The 14,863-nt window shown below is 40.0% G+C and overlaps 1 protein-coding gene across 4 annotated transcripts in view; it reads left to right on the plus strand.

Moving 5' to 3' along the window:
* Il18r1 (interleukin 18 receptor 1) overlaps window positions 1–11,632 on the plus strand; it is a 34,098-nt gene extending 22,466 nt beyond the window's left edge. For 3 of the 4 annotated variants that reach the window (XM_005075366.4, XM_040729502.1, XM_040729503.1), the window contains 5 exons: window positions 902–1,022; window positions 2,586–2,725; window positions 3,746–3,904; window positions 7,573–7,731; window positions 9,208–11,632. In XM_005075366.4, the coding sequence (XP_005075423.2) occupies window positions 902–1,022; window positions 2,586–2,725; window positions 3,746–3,904; window positions 7,573–7,731; window positions 9,208–9,599 (971 nt within the window). In that variant the 3' untranslated portion in view covers window positions 9,600–11,632. Of the gene's footprint in view, window positions 1–901; window positions 1,023–2,585; window positions 2,726–3,745; window positions 4,238–7,572; window positions 7,732–9,207 lie in introns of those variants that run through there. The other variant, XM_040729504.1, reaches the window with a different exon arrangement.
* The last annotated feature ends 3,231 nt before the right edge of the window (window positions 11,633–14,863 follow it).

The following is a 14,863-nucleotide window of genomic DNA, read 5'->3' on the forward strand; positions in this document are numbered from 1 at the left end:
GGTGCAACCTTTTTACTGTATATATAAAGATTTTTGGTCTTATAGAAGTATAATTGTTTAATTACAAAAAATAAAAAATCTTTAGTGTCTCCCCACCTGTCATTCCTCAGCTTGTATCAAATTACTGAACCCTTGGACTATATTGTGCCAGAGTATTTAATTTTAAAATTGACTGTTTGGGTTACAGACTTGAATTTTATTTAAAAAATTGTTGGAGGATTTTTTTTGTTTGGGATTGGGATAGATTTCTAAAATTATCCCAAATATAATTCTGCCATTTTGTATTATATATTTATGTAAAGTAGTCTCAGCTTTGATGGTAATAAAATCAAAATTTGAACATTTCTAAATAATGTTGAAGATGTTCCATATCACTCCAGATTTACCAATCATTCAGCCAATATCCCTCACATAAAATCCAAACAAGCACACCATATCATTGACATGCAGGTTTGCTTTTGGCTTTAATAAATGGTAAATTTATGTGTATAACAAAGAGTTGCTTTAAAATATATTTCCTCTTGTCTTATTTTCAGTCAATGCTTAATTTAGATACCTATTTAATAGACCCATATACTCAAGTCGCTACAAAAATGTATTGGCTTGACACTGTCTACCAAATTAAAGATCAAAAAATGCACTGACCCCCTAAATTTTAAGAATTGATTTAAAAGTGAATATTTAAATAGAAGTCAGTCCATTACTTGGTGCTGACTAGTCATTGCTACATAATTTTCTCCTTTATTATACTTTTTAAAAATTTAAAATGAAGCAAGCATCTCTTCCATTTTTTTCTCCTGGATTTGGTGCGATTTATTTATTCAGTTATCACACATTGACTGTATTTGAAACTCCTACCAAGTTTCTAAATTCAAAACTGTAATTGTCAACTTCTACCTAGGGAAAGATGTGGAACTTAACTGCACAGCTTTACTGAATAAAAATGATCTGTTTTATTGGAGCATCAGGAAAGAAGACAGGTCAAACCCTAATGTGCACGAAGACATGAACAAGACAACTTGGTATGCATATGTGACATGTAAGAGATGTGGTGGTGCATGCCGTAAAAACGCATGTGTGCACACAACAGTAGAGAGGCTGGGCTCCTGGATGGCTGATGGGATGTTTAAGTTAGCTTTAACTGTAATTATAATTTGTTTATCGTTATTATTACCATGTTCCAAGGGGATGGATCATGAAGACATGTACTGTACAGATATAAGCTTGAGAAAGAAGAGTCTTGAGAACTTTGGTGAGGATTTTTAACATTGCTTTGTCAAGGTACTACTTAGTCAGAATCCAAGTCACCAAGCTCCTTCTAAAAAGAGCAATCAAATGGGACCATAGGTTTTTTGAATTTTGAAAACTATATCAAATGCTTTGTGCTTATTAACGTGTCACAAAAGTACACATGACATACATAGTCAAACTCAGGTCTTCTGCAAGTGTAGTCTGTTCTCTTAACCATAGAGAAATGCACAGTTGATGCAGTTTGGATGAGATTTGTCATATCCTGAACTCCTACAGGAGTCTGAACACCAATGTCTTTTGAATGTATTGGGAATGGAAGATTAAACCAACTGTGTCATTAGGAAGGCAGGCCTTTCAGAATGTAACTTGACTGGATTAGAGAGTGGTCTTAGTTAGTGCTCTAGTCTGTGAAGAGACACCATGATCATGGCAACTCTTACATATTAAGAAATTGAGGCTTGCTTACAGTTTCAAAGGTTTAGTCCATTATTGTCATCACAGGCAGAATGGGGTTATACAACAAGACATAGTGCTGGGGAAGTAGCTGAGAATTCTACATAGGAGTCTGCAGTCAACAGTAAGAGAGACTCTGGGTTTAGAATGAGCTCTTTGAAACCTAAAAGCACACCCCAATGACACACTTCCTTCCATAAGGCCACACCTCCTAATCCTTTCAAATACTGGCACTCTCTGGTGACCAACTAGCTTACATTACATCTATGAGCCCATTGGGGCTATTCTTACTCAAATCATCACAACAGTGAAGTTCCTGTGATTGAATTATGATGGCTGTATAGCATGAGAGAGAGCGACCATACGTAAATACATAGATGCTGCTGCCATGATATGATGTAGCTCAGGGGCCCTGCCAGAGCCTTTTGACTGTGAGCTAAACAAACATCTCCTTTTCATAGAGTCCAGCTGTCCAAAAATTCACTTATAGCAATGAAAGATTCACAATAGAAAAATGTCTGGGCTTAGTTAGAAGGGATGACAGTGTAGGATGGCTTCCAAGTAGTTAGGAGCGAGAAACGAGAGAGAGAGGGGGGGGGAGAGGGGGGGAGGGAGAGAGGGAGGGAGGGAGAGAGAGAGAGACAGAGAGAGACAGAGAGAGAGAGAGAGAGAGAGAGAGAGAGAGAGAGAGAGAGAGAGAGAGGAGCCTTCTTGTGAGTTCTGCTGCTCCTTGGAGGAGTGTGGAGCCTAATTTTAATTTACACCAGAAATGGAAGACACAGCTGATACTTCCTTTAGATATTGTAGACATATAATTTCTCCTGAGTGGATTTGCTGATCATGAACAAAGCCTGTTGACAAATTATTTTCTTACATTACAGGACTTCTGAAGGCAAACTGCATGCTTTTAAAAAACTGAAAATTCGGAATATTACTGAAAAGAATCTCAATGTTTTATATAATTGCACAGTGACCAATGAGGAAGCTACAGACACCAAAAGCTTCGTCTTGGTGAGAAAAGGTAAGGGATACATTGGTCTTCTTGATAGACTTTGCTAGCTCTCTCTGAGGTTTTCACCAGTCACAACAAGCATTCATGGGTGAAGAAACCCATCTAAGGTCACAAAGCAAGAGAAGGTGACAAATCTTCCAGCTTATAGGTCTAGGTCCCTGTGTTTCATTTTCATGTGGATTGCCTCTGCTGTCCCCTCTGGTCACATGAGCTTCAGTTATATGGTTTATGTGTTTATGAAGCAGAGCCACTCCTGATGCTTTAGTTATCTGAGGCTATGTTTGTATTTCCTGGGCACTGCTCATCACCAGACACCTCCCACATCCTCAGGACCCATCCTGGCCATTGCCACCTCCTTGGATGGATGCTAAGAATTATTTTATTCTTTATACTCTCCTGTGGTCTTTCATGTTTATCCATGGTGACTAAAAACTGTATCAATCCAGGGGATATGACTCATCTTATAGCGCATTTGTCTAGAATTTTTCTAAAGCCCCGAGTGCTGTGTACCAGGTACTGATTAGCATTCAGTGGAATGAGTGTCCCATTTTCAGCAACTGTAAATGAAGCAGGAGTTCATTTATTACTTTCATTTCACACCTGAAGATATTAGGAATGAGAAGCCTCAAGGATCTGATGGAGCAAGACTGGAAACCCAGAATTCTCTGTCAAATGTGTCTCAGCTGAAGATCATGTACTATTTGCCCATGCCACTAACTGTGATTTGAGTTGCATAGTATTGCTTCATAAATGTAAACTCCACAGACAGAGATGGGCTGAGTGGCCAAGCTTTGACTTCATGTCTCTGGGTATCCTCGCACACATTTATAAGTTGGAGTAGGAGATCCGCACTGCAGACTACCAGAAGGAGTATGGAGAACTAGGGGGAATATAGAAACATTTGGGGAGACATATCAGAATCAGAGTGAACAGCAAAACTGACAACCACGTTGTGATGATGGGAAATTCTGGCCACATTTCTTTGATTCACAATGTCCTGTTTTTCTCTGTGTGTCTTTTTTCCTGCAGAGATGGCTGATATCCCGGGCCATGTCTTTATGAGAGGGATAATCGTGGCAGTTTTCATCTCTGTGGCAGTAGTGTGTGTGGTGACTTTGTGTGTCATTTATAAAGTCGACTTAGTTCTATTCTACAGACGCTTGGCAGAAAGAGACGAGACATTAACAGGTAACATACTGTGACTCCAGGGCGTCCTATTTTATGTTTTCCTGCCTAAATCCAATAAAGGAAGCATTTATCTTCATCTCATTTTGATGACACTGCTAACAATCTGTGAGATAGGTTCACAGTCTGGGGTCTGGGGTTACTCTGTATGTAGCACCATGATGGATGCTGTGCAGTCTTGTGTTTGTGACTTTCCAGATGTTTTTCTCTTGGTGTTTCATGTCTGTGCATTGTCTCCTCCTAAACATCCTATGCTATTGATCTGGCTGTGTTTATACACATACCACTGCATACTTTATACATGACACACACTCAATAAAGTTTGTTTTCATTGAATTTTCTGTCATCCTGGTTCATTATTTTCACTAGGAAAAGGAGGCTGTAAAATCTACCTGGAAGAACTCTGTGTTAGAAACCAAATAAGCTCAATTTTAACTGTTAGCTGCTACTGTGTGTATTTGTCTGTGTTTCTCAATATTTTTAAAAGTGATGAGAAATCTCCAAAAGTCAAGATAATTATGTTCTTTAAAAAGTTAACCTAAATTGCTGCCTTTGTTTATGTGTGTATAAGTTATGAGCATTTATAGAAAAAAGATTATAGAGGTCAAATTCAAAATTTGTAAAGATACAGCAGGAGACCTTCTCCTGTCCTGCCCATGTCTCTGATACCTACAGTGTCCACACCTGCTACTACTACTACTGTTGACATGGATTCTTATTTCGTGTTGCCTTAAAAAAAAACAATGTTGGTTTAGTTACCCTGTGTCACTATTTTCCGTTTTGCTCTATGCTTTCTTGTGTATCTGTCCATGTTACTGAAGAAATCCCTCATCTTTTAGGGTTGTCCTGCCTGACTGCCTGTCTGTCTGTCTTTGACAAAGAGTCTCATGGAGCCCAGACTGGCCTCTCTATAATTGTGCATCATCCTTCCTCCATCTCCCAACTGCTGGGCTTACAGGTGGATGCTCCCACATCCAGTGGTCCTCAGTAAGTCATTTCCGTGTAGGCATTACTCTGGATTTACTCTCCTTCCGAGGGATGTTGCAGCTCCTGCTTATTTTGCTACCATAGGGATGCTGTGATTAATGATACCGTGCATTCGTTGCCTCCTACTCATGCTGTATTGCCAGAGGGAAGTTTTCCTCCGTGGAATTTCTGGTAACGAAAAGGGAGTGGAGTGCAGCTGCTGCTTCCATATGTGTTGCCATTTAGCCTTTGCTATATTACATGCCACTTACAGAGGGTGATATTTGACTTTTCCTCATAGCTTCACCCCATCACTTTCAGATTTCTGTCAGTTTGATAGATTTGGGACTGAGTAATTTTAATTTGTATTTCATTTTATGATATTATAAAACACAAGCAACCTTTCCATTCATTTAACAATTATTTGTGTCTCCTTTTTCAGCATATCCACTCTTGGCCCATTCTGTACTGGGCTTTCTTTTTTCCTTCTTATTTGCAGGCACTATTTATATCTTAGGTGGGGTTAGCCTAGTATTTATAATGTGAAGGGTAGATATCCCTATGTTGTCATTTGTCTTGTTTGTTGTGGTATGGCTACGTAGGAGACCCAAATATATTTTTGTTTTGGTATCTAATTTTGGGACTATGAATACAAAAGACCCCTTAACATCATAATACAAAGTGATTCTCATATCAGCTCCTCTAGGATTTTATAAACTAATTTATTTTATTATTTTAGATTATAATAAGATTGTATTGTTGTTTTTCACACTTACAGTTTTTAATATTACAGCTAGCAGGCACAGGGAGTTTGACTCTCAGTCTGTATGATCTTGCTTTGAAAAGATATGAGGCAGCCGAGTGGAAAGTCTATATATGATATTTCTTCATGGTGACTGCTCACAAAGACTAATATTTGTATTTAAATAGACATCAAATAACCTTTTTCCTTCTGATTTTCCATAATATTTTCCCCTTGTCAATTTTGTTTTACTCAACTTACACATCTTTTTTCTTTTTGAAAATTGCTTAAACTCATTAGTTTTGTTTTATATGCACATGCCTGAGTGTATGTATGTGTGTAAGAGCTGCAGAAGTCAGAAGAGGACATCAGATCCCTTGGAACTGGAGCTATAGATGGTCATAAATCACCATGTGAATGCTGGGAACTGAACCCAGGTTTTCAGCAAAAGGAACAAGAACTCACCGTCGTTAAACCATCTGTTCAGCCCCAGTAATTTTTTCATTTCATACTTTTAACTCTTAGTGTGGCAGGCCACAGAAAGATTCAAGAAAATGCTCTAAACAGCTTTGCTCAAAACGAAGTCCATGAACAGGTACAGTCTGTGGCAAGGGCAGAAACGAAGATGTGTCCAGACAATAAGACTTTTTAGCCATTACAGCACTGTGGTAACCATGTGTATGCTTGGTGTTGGGCTATAAAGGAACAGAGATGAAAAGAACCCATCAGTCAGAGTATTAAAACACAGCCAGTGATGCACACAGTTTGAGAAACATTGGTCCATCTGACTCATTATTATCCCAAATAGCCATCTCTATTATAATTATCATATAATTAATTAGGGATAAGAAATACTATTCAATCATTAGTGTCTTCCAGACATAACAGGACTGATCCATATATGAGTTTACAGAGACTGCAGCAGCACATATAAGACCTGTAAATGTTCAAATCAGGCAAAAAGCCGACAGTGACAATGGGAAGCAGACACAAAGTCCCACCCCTAACCAGGAAGCTATTTGCAATTGATAACTGCTTGGAAAGGGGGAATCTGCTTTTTTTTTCCTACTAAATCCTCACTATCCACATTTAAAAATAAGTTGTAATGTAAATTAGCTCATTTATATATTATAAAGAGAACTGTTTGAAACAGGAAATTTGAAATCAATTAGTAGTTGGAAATTAGTTTTTCATGAATAAGAACAAAGATATATTACACACACTATAGATACACATGGGGTTACCTCCTTGTTTCCTATGGTCAGTTATATCTAGATTGTGAGAAAAGTGTGATTCATACTTGATTTATCTCTTGGTGCCTGTTTTTGTCACTGACTTGATAAAAACACTTACAGAAGCACCAGGTCTTCATTATCTAGACAACAGCTATAGTTCAAAGCAATTTCAAAAAAAACATCACCCAGAGGAAGTAGTTACTGATGAAGTTACTAGCTAGTTTGATTGCCACCTACCTTTGTTGAGCATATGATTCTATAATCTTTGTCAAAGTTTTCTCATGCATGCAATTCATGCAGTTCTGCACAAACAATTGCTTTCTCTTAGCAATAGGTCCCGACTTATTTTCTGGATTGTTTATGTTACTTTGTTTTGACTTTACTTTAAAAATGTCTTTAGAGGGTCAAACCCGAGGTTGTGGTGTGTAGAGTTGAATGAAATGAACGAGCCTAAGTGTGACTTACTCCCCAGTCCTGGAATGAGAGTCTTCTGGGCTCCCTAGTGTCTTGTTGTCTTTATATGTCTCAGTGTCTTGATTATTATTCCCCACCCCTCTCCATGGCGGGAGTCTCAAAGCAGACGCTTAAAATAGATGTTTAGGAAACTGTTTGTTTGGTGTGCATTTGAGATTAGACAATAATTATATTATCTTTATATATGACTTTCACACATTTTTATTTAATTTTTTTCTTATCAGTGAATTAACAGAGTCCATCTTATTCCCTAGATGGCAAAACATACGATGCTTTTGTATCTTACTTGAGAGAGTGTCATCCTGAAAATGGAGAAGAATACACTTTTGCTGTGGAGACGCTACCCAGGGTCCTGGAGAAACAATTTGGGTATAAGCTATGCATATTTGAAAGAGATGTGGTTCCTGGTGGAGGTAAGAAAGGCAATCCTGGACAGACAGTAATGGAGACAAGTTTTTTAATGAGATAATTATCTGTTTACCTTAAAAACATACAAATGGCCAAATTCCTTTAAGGCAGCAGAGACCAGTCAGTTGACGGCTAGTTAATAGTTAATCATGTCAGTCTGACTAACCAGCTTTTCACTATCACAGTAATAAATGTTGAGAAAACAACTCCAGCCATTCTCTTTGGACATTTTTCATTCTGTATCCAGGTCTGTCAACTGAGAAGAGGCACAGGCATTTCCTTTTCCGAGACCCTGTCCAAATAAGCAAAGTGGAAAGCAACTGGGGAAGGCTCCCAGTGTCAGACTCTGAACCCCATGTACACATGCACACATGCATGATACATATGCATGCCAAAAATTAACTAAAGAGAAGGAGGAAGAGGGGGAGGAAAAGGAGAAGGAGGAGGAGGAAAAGAAGGAGAAGGAGGGAGTCATGAGAAGGAGGAGAATGAGGAAGAGGAGAAGGGGGAAGAGGAAAGAACACAAATATCATTTTGTCACCATCCTTCATTCATTCATCCCACATTTATTACGTGCCATACCTGTATTCAGTTAGACTGAAAAGAGAATACAGCGGTAAAGAACTACTAGCTTTCTGTTCCCCTCACACTACACACTGGAAAGGGAAAAACGCCTTGAAGTGAGAAGAGTAAGCACAGGACAGATTAGTGGTGAGCTACCTCCTGCTAGGTGCAGCACGCTTGTGAGACACAGGCCACACTGATGGGTTTGGTAGCTAGAAGGTACATCATTATTTCAAGAGTGTAGACCCATAGTTTTACTACTGTTCTCTTGTATTTCTTCTAAGTTCCTAAGTAAAACAGAAAAAAGTTTTGTTTTATTTCTTTTTTTTTTAATGCTGAATTGTCATCAGGATTGGATGAACTCCCTGGGGTCTAGAGCAAGGCTTGTCATGTATGACTAGCCATGTTACATAGTCACAGCCACATATGGTCATTTGTGCATTACTTATGTGATCTGTTGGGGTAAGAAAGAAGAATGTATCTGAAGCATGTAATACCCAGCCCTTTAGGGACAAGCTTTTTCTGCCTCTGGCCTAAAATAATGGGTGTTATGGTTAGCTTAGGTTACTGTTTGTGTTTGTATCTGGGTTAAGTCTGCTCATCACCGAGTAACTGTGTGGTGCAGACAAAATGGGGGTGACAACAATCCCTTTCTAAGAGGTGGTTGTCCTAGTGAAATCAATCAATGCACACAAAACTCAAGATGGTATATTGTCGGGAAGTGCTTAGTGGGTGCTCACAATTTATTGCTATATAGATTATTATTTTTTCTTTGCTGAGTGTCTAAAACAGACAAAATTGACTAATTTTAAAGAAAACCTTCTTAGTGCAACCAGAAGTTAAACACTGTAAAACAAGATGGTGTAATAGTTTTTCCTCTGTAGTTCACTGAACTGATGCAAATCTTGCCCTTCCAGCCATTGTTGATGAGATCCATTCACTGATAGAGAGAAGTCGGAGGCTGATCATCCTCCTCAGCAAAAATTACCTGGCTCATGAAACCAGGCTTGAACTTGAGAGTGGACTCCACAAGGCGCTGGTGGAGAGGAAGATTAAAATCATCTTAATCGAGTTTCCTCAAGCCAACAGCTTCACTTTTCTGCCCCCATCCCTGAAGCTCCTGAAGCCCTACAGAGTTCTGAAATGGAAGACTGACAATTCACTTTCTTATAACTCGAGGTTCTGGAAGAATCTTCTCTACTTGATGCCTGCAAAAGCCATCAGGCCATGGAGAGCAGAATCAGAAGCTCTGGCAGTTCTTTCAGCTTGGTCTTCAACAAAGCTCCAAGTCAGAACTGAAGGGAGCTGAGCTGAACTGAGCTGAGCCGAGCTGGGCTGGACTGGACTGGACTGGACTGGACTGGACTGGACTGGACTGGACTGGACTGGACTGAACTGAACTGAACTGAACTGAACTCAGCTCAGCTCAGCTCAACTGAACTCAACTCAAGTCAACTCAACAACTGAAGCCCTGCTTGAGGTCATCCGTGTGCCTTTTCACAACAGGGCCGTTGCTCAAAATACCAAATTCTGTGATCATCTCTCCCACTCCCAGGTAGAAGATTAGATTTGTCATTGGGTCATCATAGAGGAAACAAAACCTGAACTCCCAGAAGATTTCACAAGAAATCAGTCTGTTATTCTTCCTGTCCTTCAAGCAGTGGTTCTCAATCTGTGGGTCACGAACCCTTGAGCAAACCTCTATCTTTAAAAAAATTTACACCATAATTAATAACAGTAGCAAAATGACAGTTGTGAGGTAGCAATGAAAATAATGCTTTGGTTGGAGATCACCACAACATGAGGATCTGCATTAAGGGGAGGGTCTAAGCTTTAGGAAGTTTGAGTACCACTGCCCTAGAGCTATCTGCACTCTAACCCCTCATTCAGCAAGGGTGCAACTGACACACAGCAGATTTATCCTCCAGAACAAGGCATTTCCTACCAGTCTTTAGTACATCTTCCAGGGTGCATAGTTCTCCACCAGGCTCAGGAGGTGGAAGGAGTGGGCGGATGAGCTGCATGAGGAGCAGGGAAAGAAGGCGAGGGAAGGCCCCAGGGACTTGGCTTCAGGATGAGTTTAGTGTTGCGAGGTATTTCTCAAAAGCTCAGTGAGACATCAGACAAGATGTCTTACTTCTTATTTAGATCTTTCATAAGACCTTTGAAAAGGGAACCCTAAACACCTTTGTATCATCGTTGCCAGACAAAAAATTAAATTCAGAGAACTCAGTTGGCCTGCCAGCTTTTGTTGACTTTATCTAGATATTTATATGTAGGATCATGTAAGCTACCAAATGGCACAAACAAGCATGCAACAATTGCTTGTTGTTTATATTAGCTGTTTCAAACGGAAGGGAGTTCAGCGTGGCAGTTGAGAGAGTGTGGCCTGTCCTGTTCAGCCAAATTTGAGTGACAACCCTGGGTTTTCTGTTTCCTTTTCTGCAATTTTACTTACTTTAGTTTCCTCATCTCTAAAATCAGAGTTCAAAATAGCTATTCCTACTTCATAAGGGGACTAAAGGTCACTCTGTAAATGTGGCTTTTATTGTTGATGGCAGCCAGTCATGGCTTGGCCCAGTGATTTAACACTTTAGTGAATGGGAGTCAGAGATGACAAGTGGGAAAACAGGTCCTAGGAGGGAAGCAGCTTTGGCTTCAGTAGCATATTGAGAGGACACAAGAGAGGCATAGCAAAACAAAACACCCTCTACCCACACCCACACCCACACCCACAACACCTCTCTGTTGGAATACGCATCTCTTGGGCACTAGGAGACACTTGCGTCTGTTTCTCTAAAGGGGGCTGTCATCTTGGGGCTTTCTCCATGGTTCAAAACAATGACTGTCTGTCTGTGAGAATTGCTTCTGTGTGCATCTGTGTGTGTGTGTGTGTGTGTGTGTGTGTGTGTGTGTGTGTGTGTGGCACGCGCATGCTTGTGTACTGACTTTGCATGGAAAGAGTCAGAGAAGATTCAAGGAAGCCCACAGCTCTTTGTTTGAAAGTTTGCAAATGCCTGAGGGCATCAAGAATGTTCTAGAAAAGTCAAGACTGTTTAGAATATAGTAGATTTTTGAAAGAAAGAAAAAAAAAGATGAATGGGGATTCTCAAGTACGTTTTGTAGCTCATGACTTCATGTGCTAATTAACTGACAAAAAAAAGATAAATTCAACAAATACTTTATGCCCTATGTATGAAAATATACAGTCAGAAGGAATTTTGTTGCTTTGAGAGTTTCTGGTAAATAAAATAACTTTGCTTCATTCTTTTATTACTCATGCTCTGACACATGAAGTTTATTTCATGTAAAATATATTTTACATTAAATCTGATAAATGCATTTATTTTATTGGAAATGTCTCTTGACTTCCTTTTCATTTATTTCAGGACTCCATTCCTTCATTCTCAATATAGATTCCCACTTGTTTTAAGGTGATAAGAGAAATTTATCATGGCCCGCCTATAGCTATTTTTTTCCAACACAGGGTTCCTCTATGTAGCCCCAGCTGTCTTGGAACTCCCTCTGGCCAGTCTGGCCTTGAATTCAGAACTCACAGATCTGCCTGCCTCTGCATCATGAATGCTGGGATTAAAGGTGTGCACCACCACTTCCTGGCCAGATATCATTTTTTTTAGTGCCAGTTATGTTTGTGTATCTTTTTGAGAAATGTGATCTTTGAGAGTTTCGTATATGTATACAATGAAATATCATTTGCTTCCTCTACCTCCTCCTACTCCACATTTCCCATGCAATTCTTGTCTTCCTTTTAAAAATAACCCACTAAATCCAGTTAGTACTACCCATATGTACATGGATTGGACTATCCACTAGAGCATGTGCAAGCTTACTGGTAACCACATCCCCAAAGAACAATTCTGTCTCCTCTCACAGCTACCAATTGCCAATAGCTCTTCAGTTAGGGCTACATCCTCATAGCCTCCTCCATGATCCATGCTGGAATTTTGACTGGTTCTATGTCACTGCTGTCTTGTGCAGGTAACTACAGCTGCTGTGAATTTAGAATGCAATGACCATTGCCATGTCTAGAAGACATCATTGGACAAATCACCTCTCCATCCTCCAGCTCTTAGGTTATTTCTGCTTCCTCTTCCAATATGTTATCTGGGCCTTGGCAGGAGACAGGGAGGAGTTAAAGATGTCTTATGTAGGGCTGAACACTTTTAGTCACTTATACTAGGACCTTGATCTAGTATGAATCTTTGAATTGACTATCACTCACTGATAAAAATTTTTTTTAAAAACTTCTTTGATCAAGGTTGAGAACAGCCTAGATTTGTAAGCATAAACATAGATATTCAGGAGAAAATTTGACAATACAAACATTTAGCAATGATAATAGTTTGTTCCACTCAAGGTACTATGCCCTTCCCAGCCATGTGCTTTTGACCATGCTGGTAATACCAGGTATGAAGTCACTCTTGTGTAATGATCCTTAAGTGCATTCTAAAAGTGGTTGGTTACTCCGTACATTGATGCCACTAATGCATCAGTGGTCAGACTTTGCATGGTGTGTCAGTATTTTAACATGTAGGTTCCAGTGCTGGGCAAGGCTCTTATGTCTTTTCTTTCATAGCGGCCTGCAGAGCACCATTTGTTATGAAAGCTGGCCCGTAGAGAGGAAGAATAAGGTAACTCAAATCTAGAAGGAAATGTTCTTCCATACAAATGAATATCGGCTTTAAACTTTGCTTTTGTGTGCTCATAAACATTTCTTTACAATGTGGACTATAATTATGAAGCTTTACTTTGACCTTCCATGTAGAGTAGGGACAGAATTTTATCCCCTTTCTCCCCAGGCTACACAGTACTGAATTCAGGAACTTAGACTAAACCCTCATAGGCCAGTTAACAAATGTGCATATTTTAAAACTACTTTTAAACAATGCTACCAACCACCATCAGTAGTATCTGCTTATGTATTTGAGCATCTTTCGCTTTTGTGATTCCTGATGTCCTTAATCTTGGAAGTCAATTTTAAACTTTCAGAATGACCCTCTCTCACTATGATTCAAAGAGCTCCTCACCTACGTCTATTGCTCTGTTACAAGCATTTATTAAATTAGAATTAAAGTCACTCAGAAAATTCTGAAGTGCCATGACCCATATATCCCATGGATCTTGAGACCTGTTATGTCCAGGAACATTATCATGGTACTGTGTGCCTGGCTTCCTGGAGGCCAAGGCAGAAAGGGATGTGTTTCTTTTTCAGCATTGCTTGTTGGAAACTGAGGCTGTAGGTGAATACTGTGAAGGGGCACTTTTCTGGGAAGGCAGCACATACTACATACCACAAATGCACAAAGCTGACTTCACAGATAGGAAAACAGCAAGGGAATATTCAGGGTACCTTCCAAGTCATTCAGATGGAGGCAAAAAGACAAAGCTAGAGGAAAGTACACCCTTGGCTGAGGCATGACCATATATAGCATCTCTAAGGTACAAGGAGGGGAGACCAGAGAGGTGCTACACTGATGCTCAGTGGCAAGCCAGGGGGGCTGGCCAGGGTACTTAGAGCCAGTGTGAGAAGGTGCAGGCGCTGACATGGTGTCAGAATGGGCACACTAACAAAGCCAAGCTGAACTGTACTTTTAAATGCTCCAATGCACTCGGTGGTAGAGGGGCCTATTGCTGTCTCCTGAAGTGTGGCTTTGAAAAAGACACCAAAGCGGGGAAAAGTCTTATTTTCAGAAAGAAGCTGCCCTGAGGGTGAGATCTCTAGCACTACGGGGTGGAGTGGGGGAGGGAGACTCTTCAGAGTGACCAAGCCACAGAACTAACAGGAAATGGTGTGTGTGTTCTGTGGGAAGGATAGGGGCCCTTCCTGCTGCATCTGCATGCCACAATGATAGCAATCAGAGCCTGGGCTGGGAGATTTCAGCCAACAGCTATGTTTCTTTGTAATATACTTCTGCTTCTCTTGTGGGGATACCCAGAGACAACCACTCCTTGCTTATATAATTGCTACAACTTGGTGTGTATGCTCAGTCATGAATGTGTCAATAGGTTTTGGTTGAAGAAGACACCTGATGTTTACCACATATACACTCACAAGTATCTGTGAACACACACACACACACACACTTATACACACATGTGAACACCCACCCATGCAAGCACATCACACACTACCTAGCTAAACCATTATCCATGGTGAAAGATGACCAGATTCCACCTTCAGCCACACGGGTACATCATTTAACGTGATCACAAATGCACCTGATAGCATTACACTGTTTTTCAATTATGTTATTCAGGAAGACAAACATCATAAAAAGGGCATAGACCTTAATTTCTTGGCAGATTCTAAGAGCTTGCATGCTGAAGAAAGCAAAGGGATCTTAGACAACGATGATTACGCTTATTAACACTAGTTTGAAGATTGACAGGAAAGAGGTTATGCTACTATACATTGGATGAGGAAGGTGATCCTTTCCTTCACTGTGGATATCTAAATAACACTGAGCAGTAACCAGGATGAACTCCTAAAACACTCCCCAATACCCTCAGGATATACAACATCTGGAAGCTGAGCAGTGGTATTCTGCATCT

Source organism: Mesocricetus auratus, unplaced genomic scaffold (assembly GCF_017639785.1).
Source record: "Mesocricetus auratus isolate SY011 unplaced genomic scaffold, BCM_Maur_2.0 Super-Scaffold_100021, whole genome shotgun sequence".
Classification (NCBI taxonomy): domain Eukaryota; kingdom Metazoa; phylum Chordata; class Mammalia; order Rodentia; family Cricetidae; genus Mesocricetus; species Mesocricetus auratus.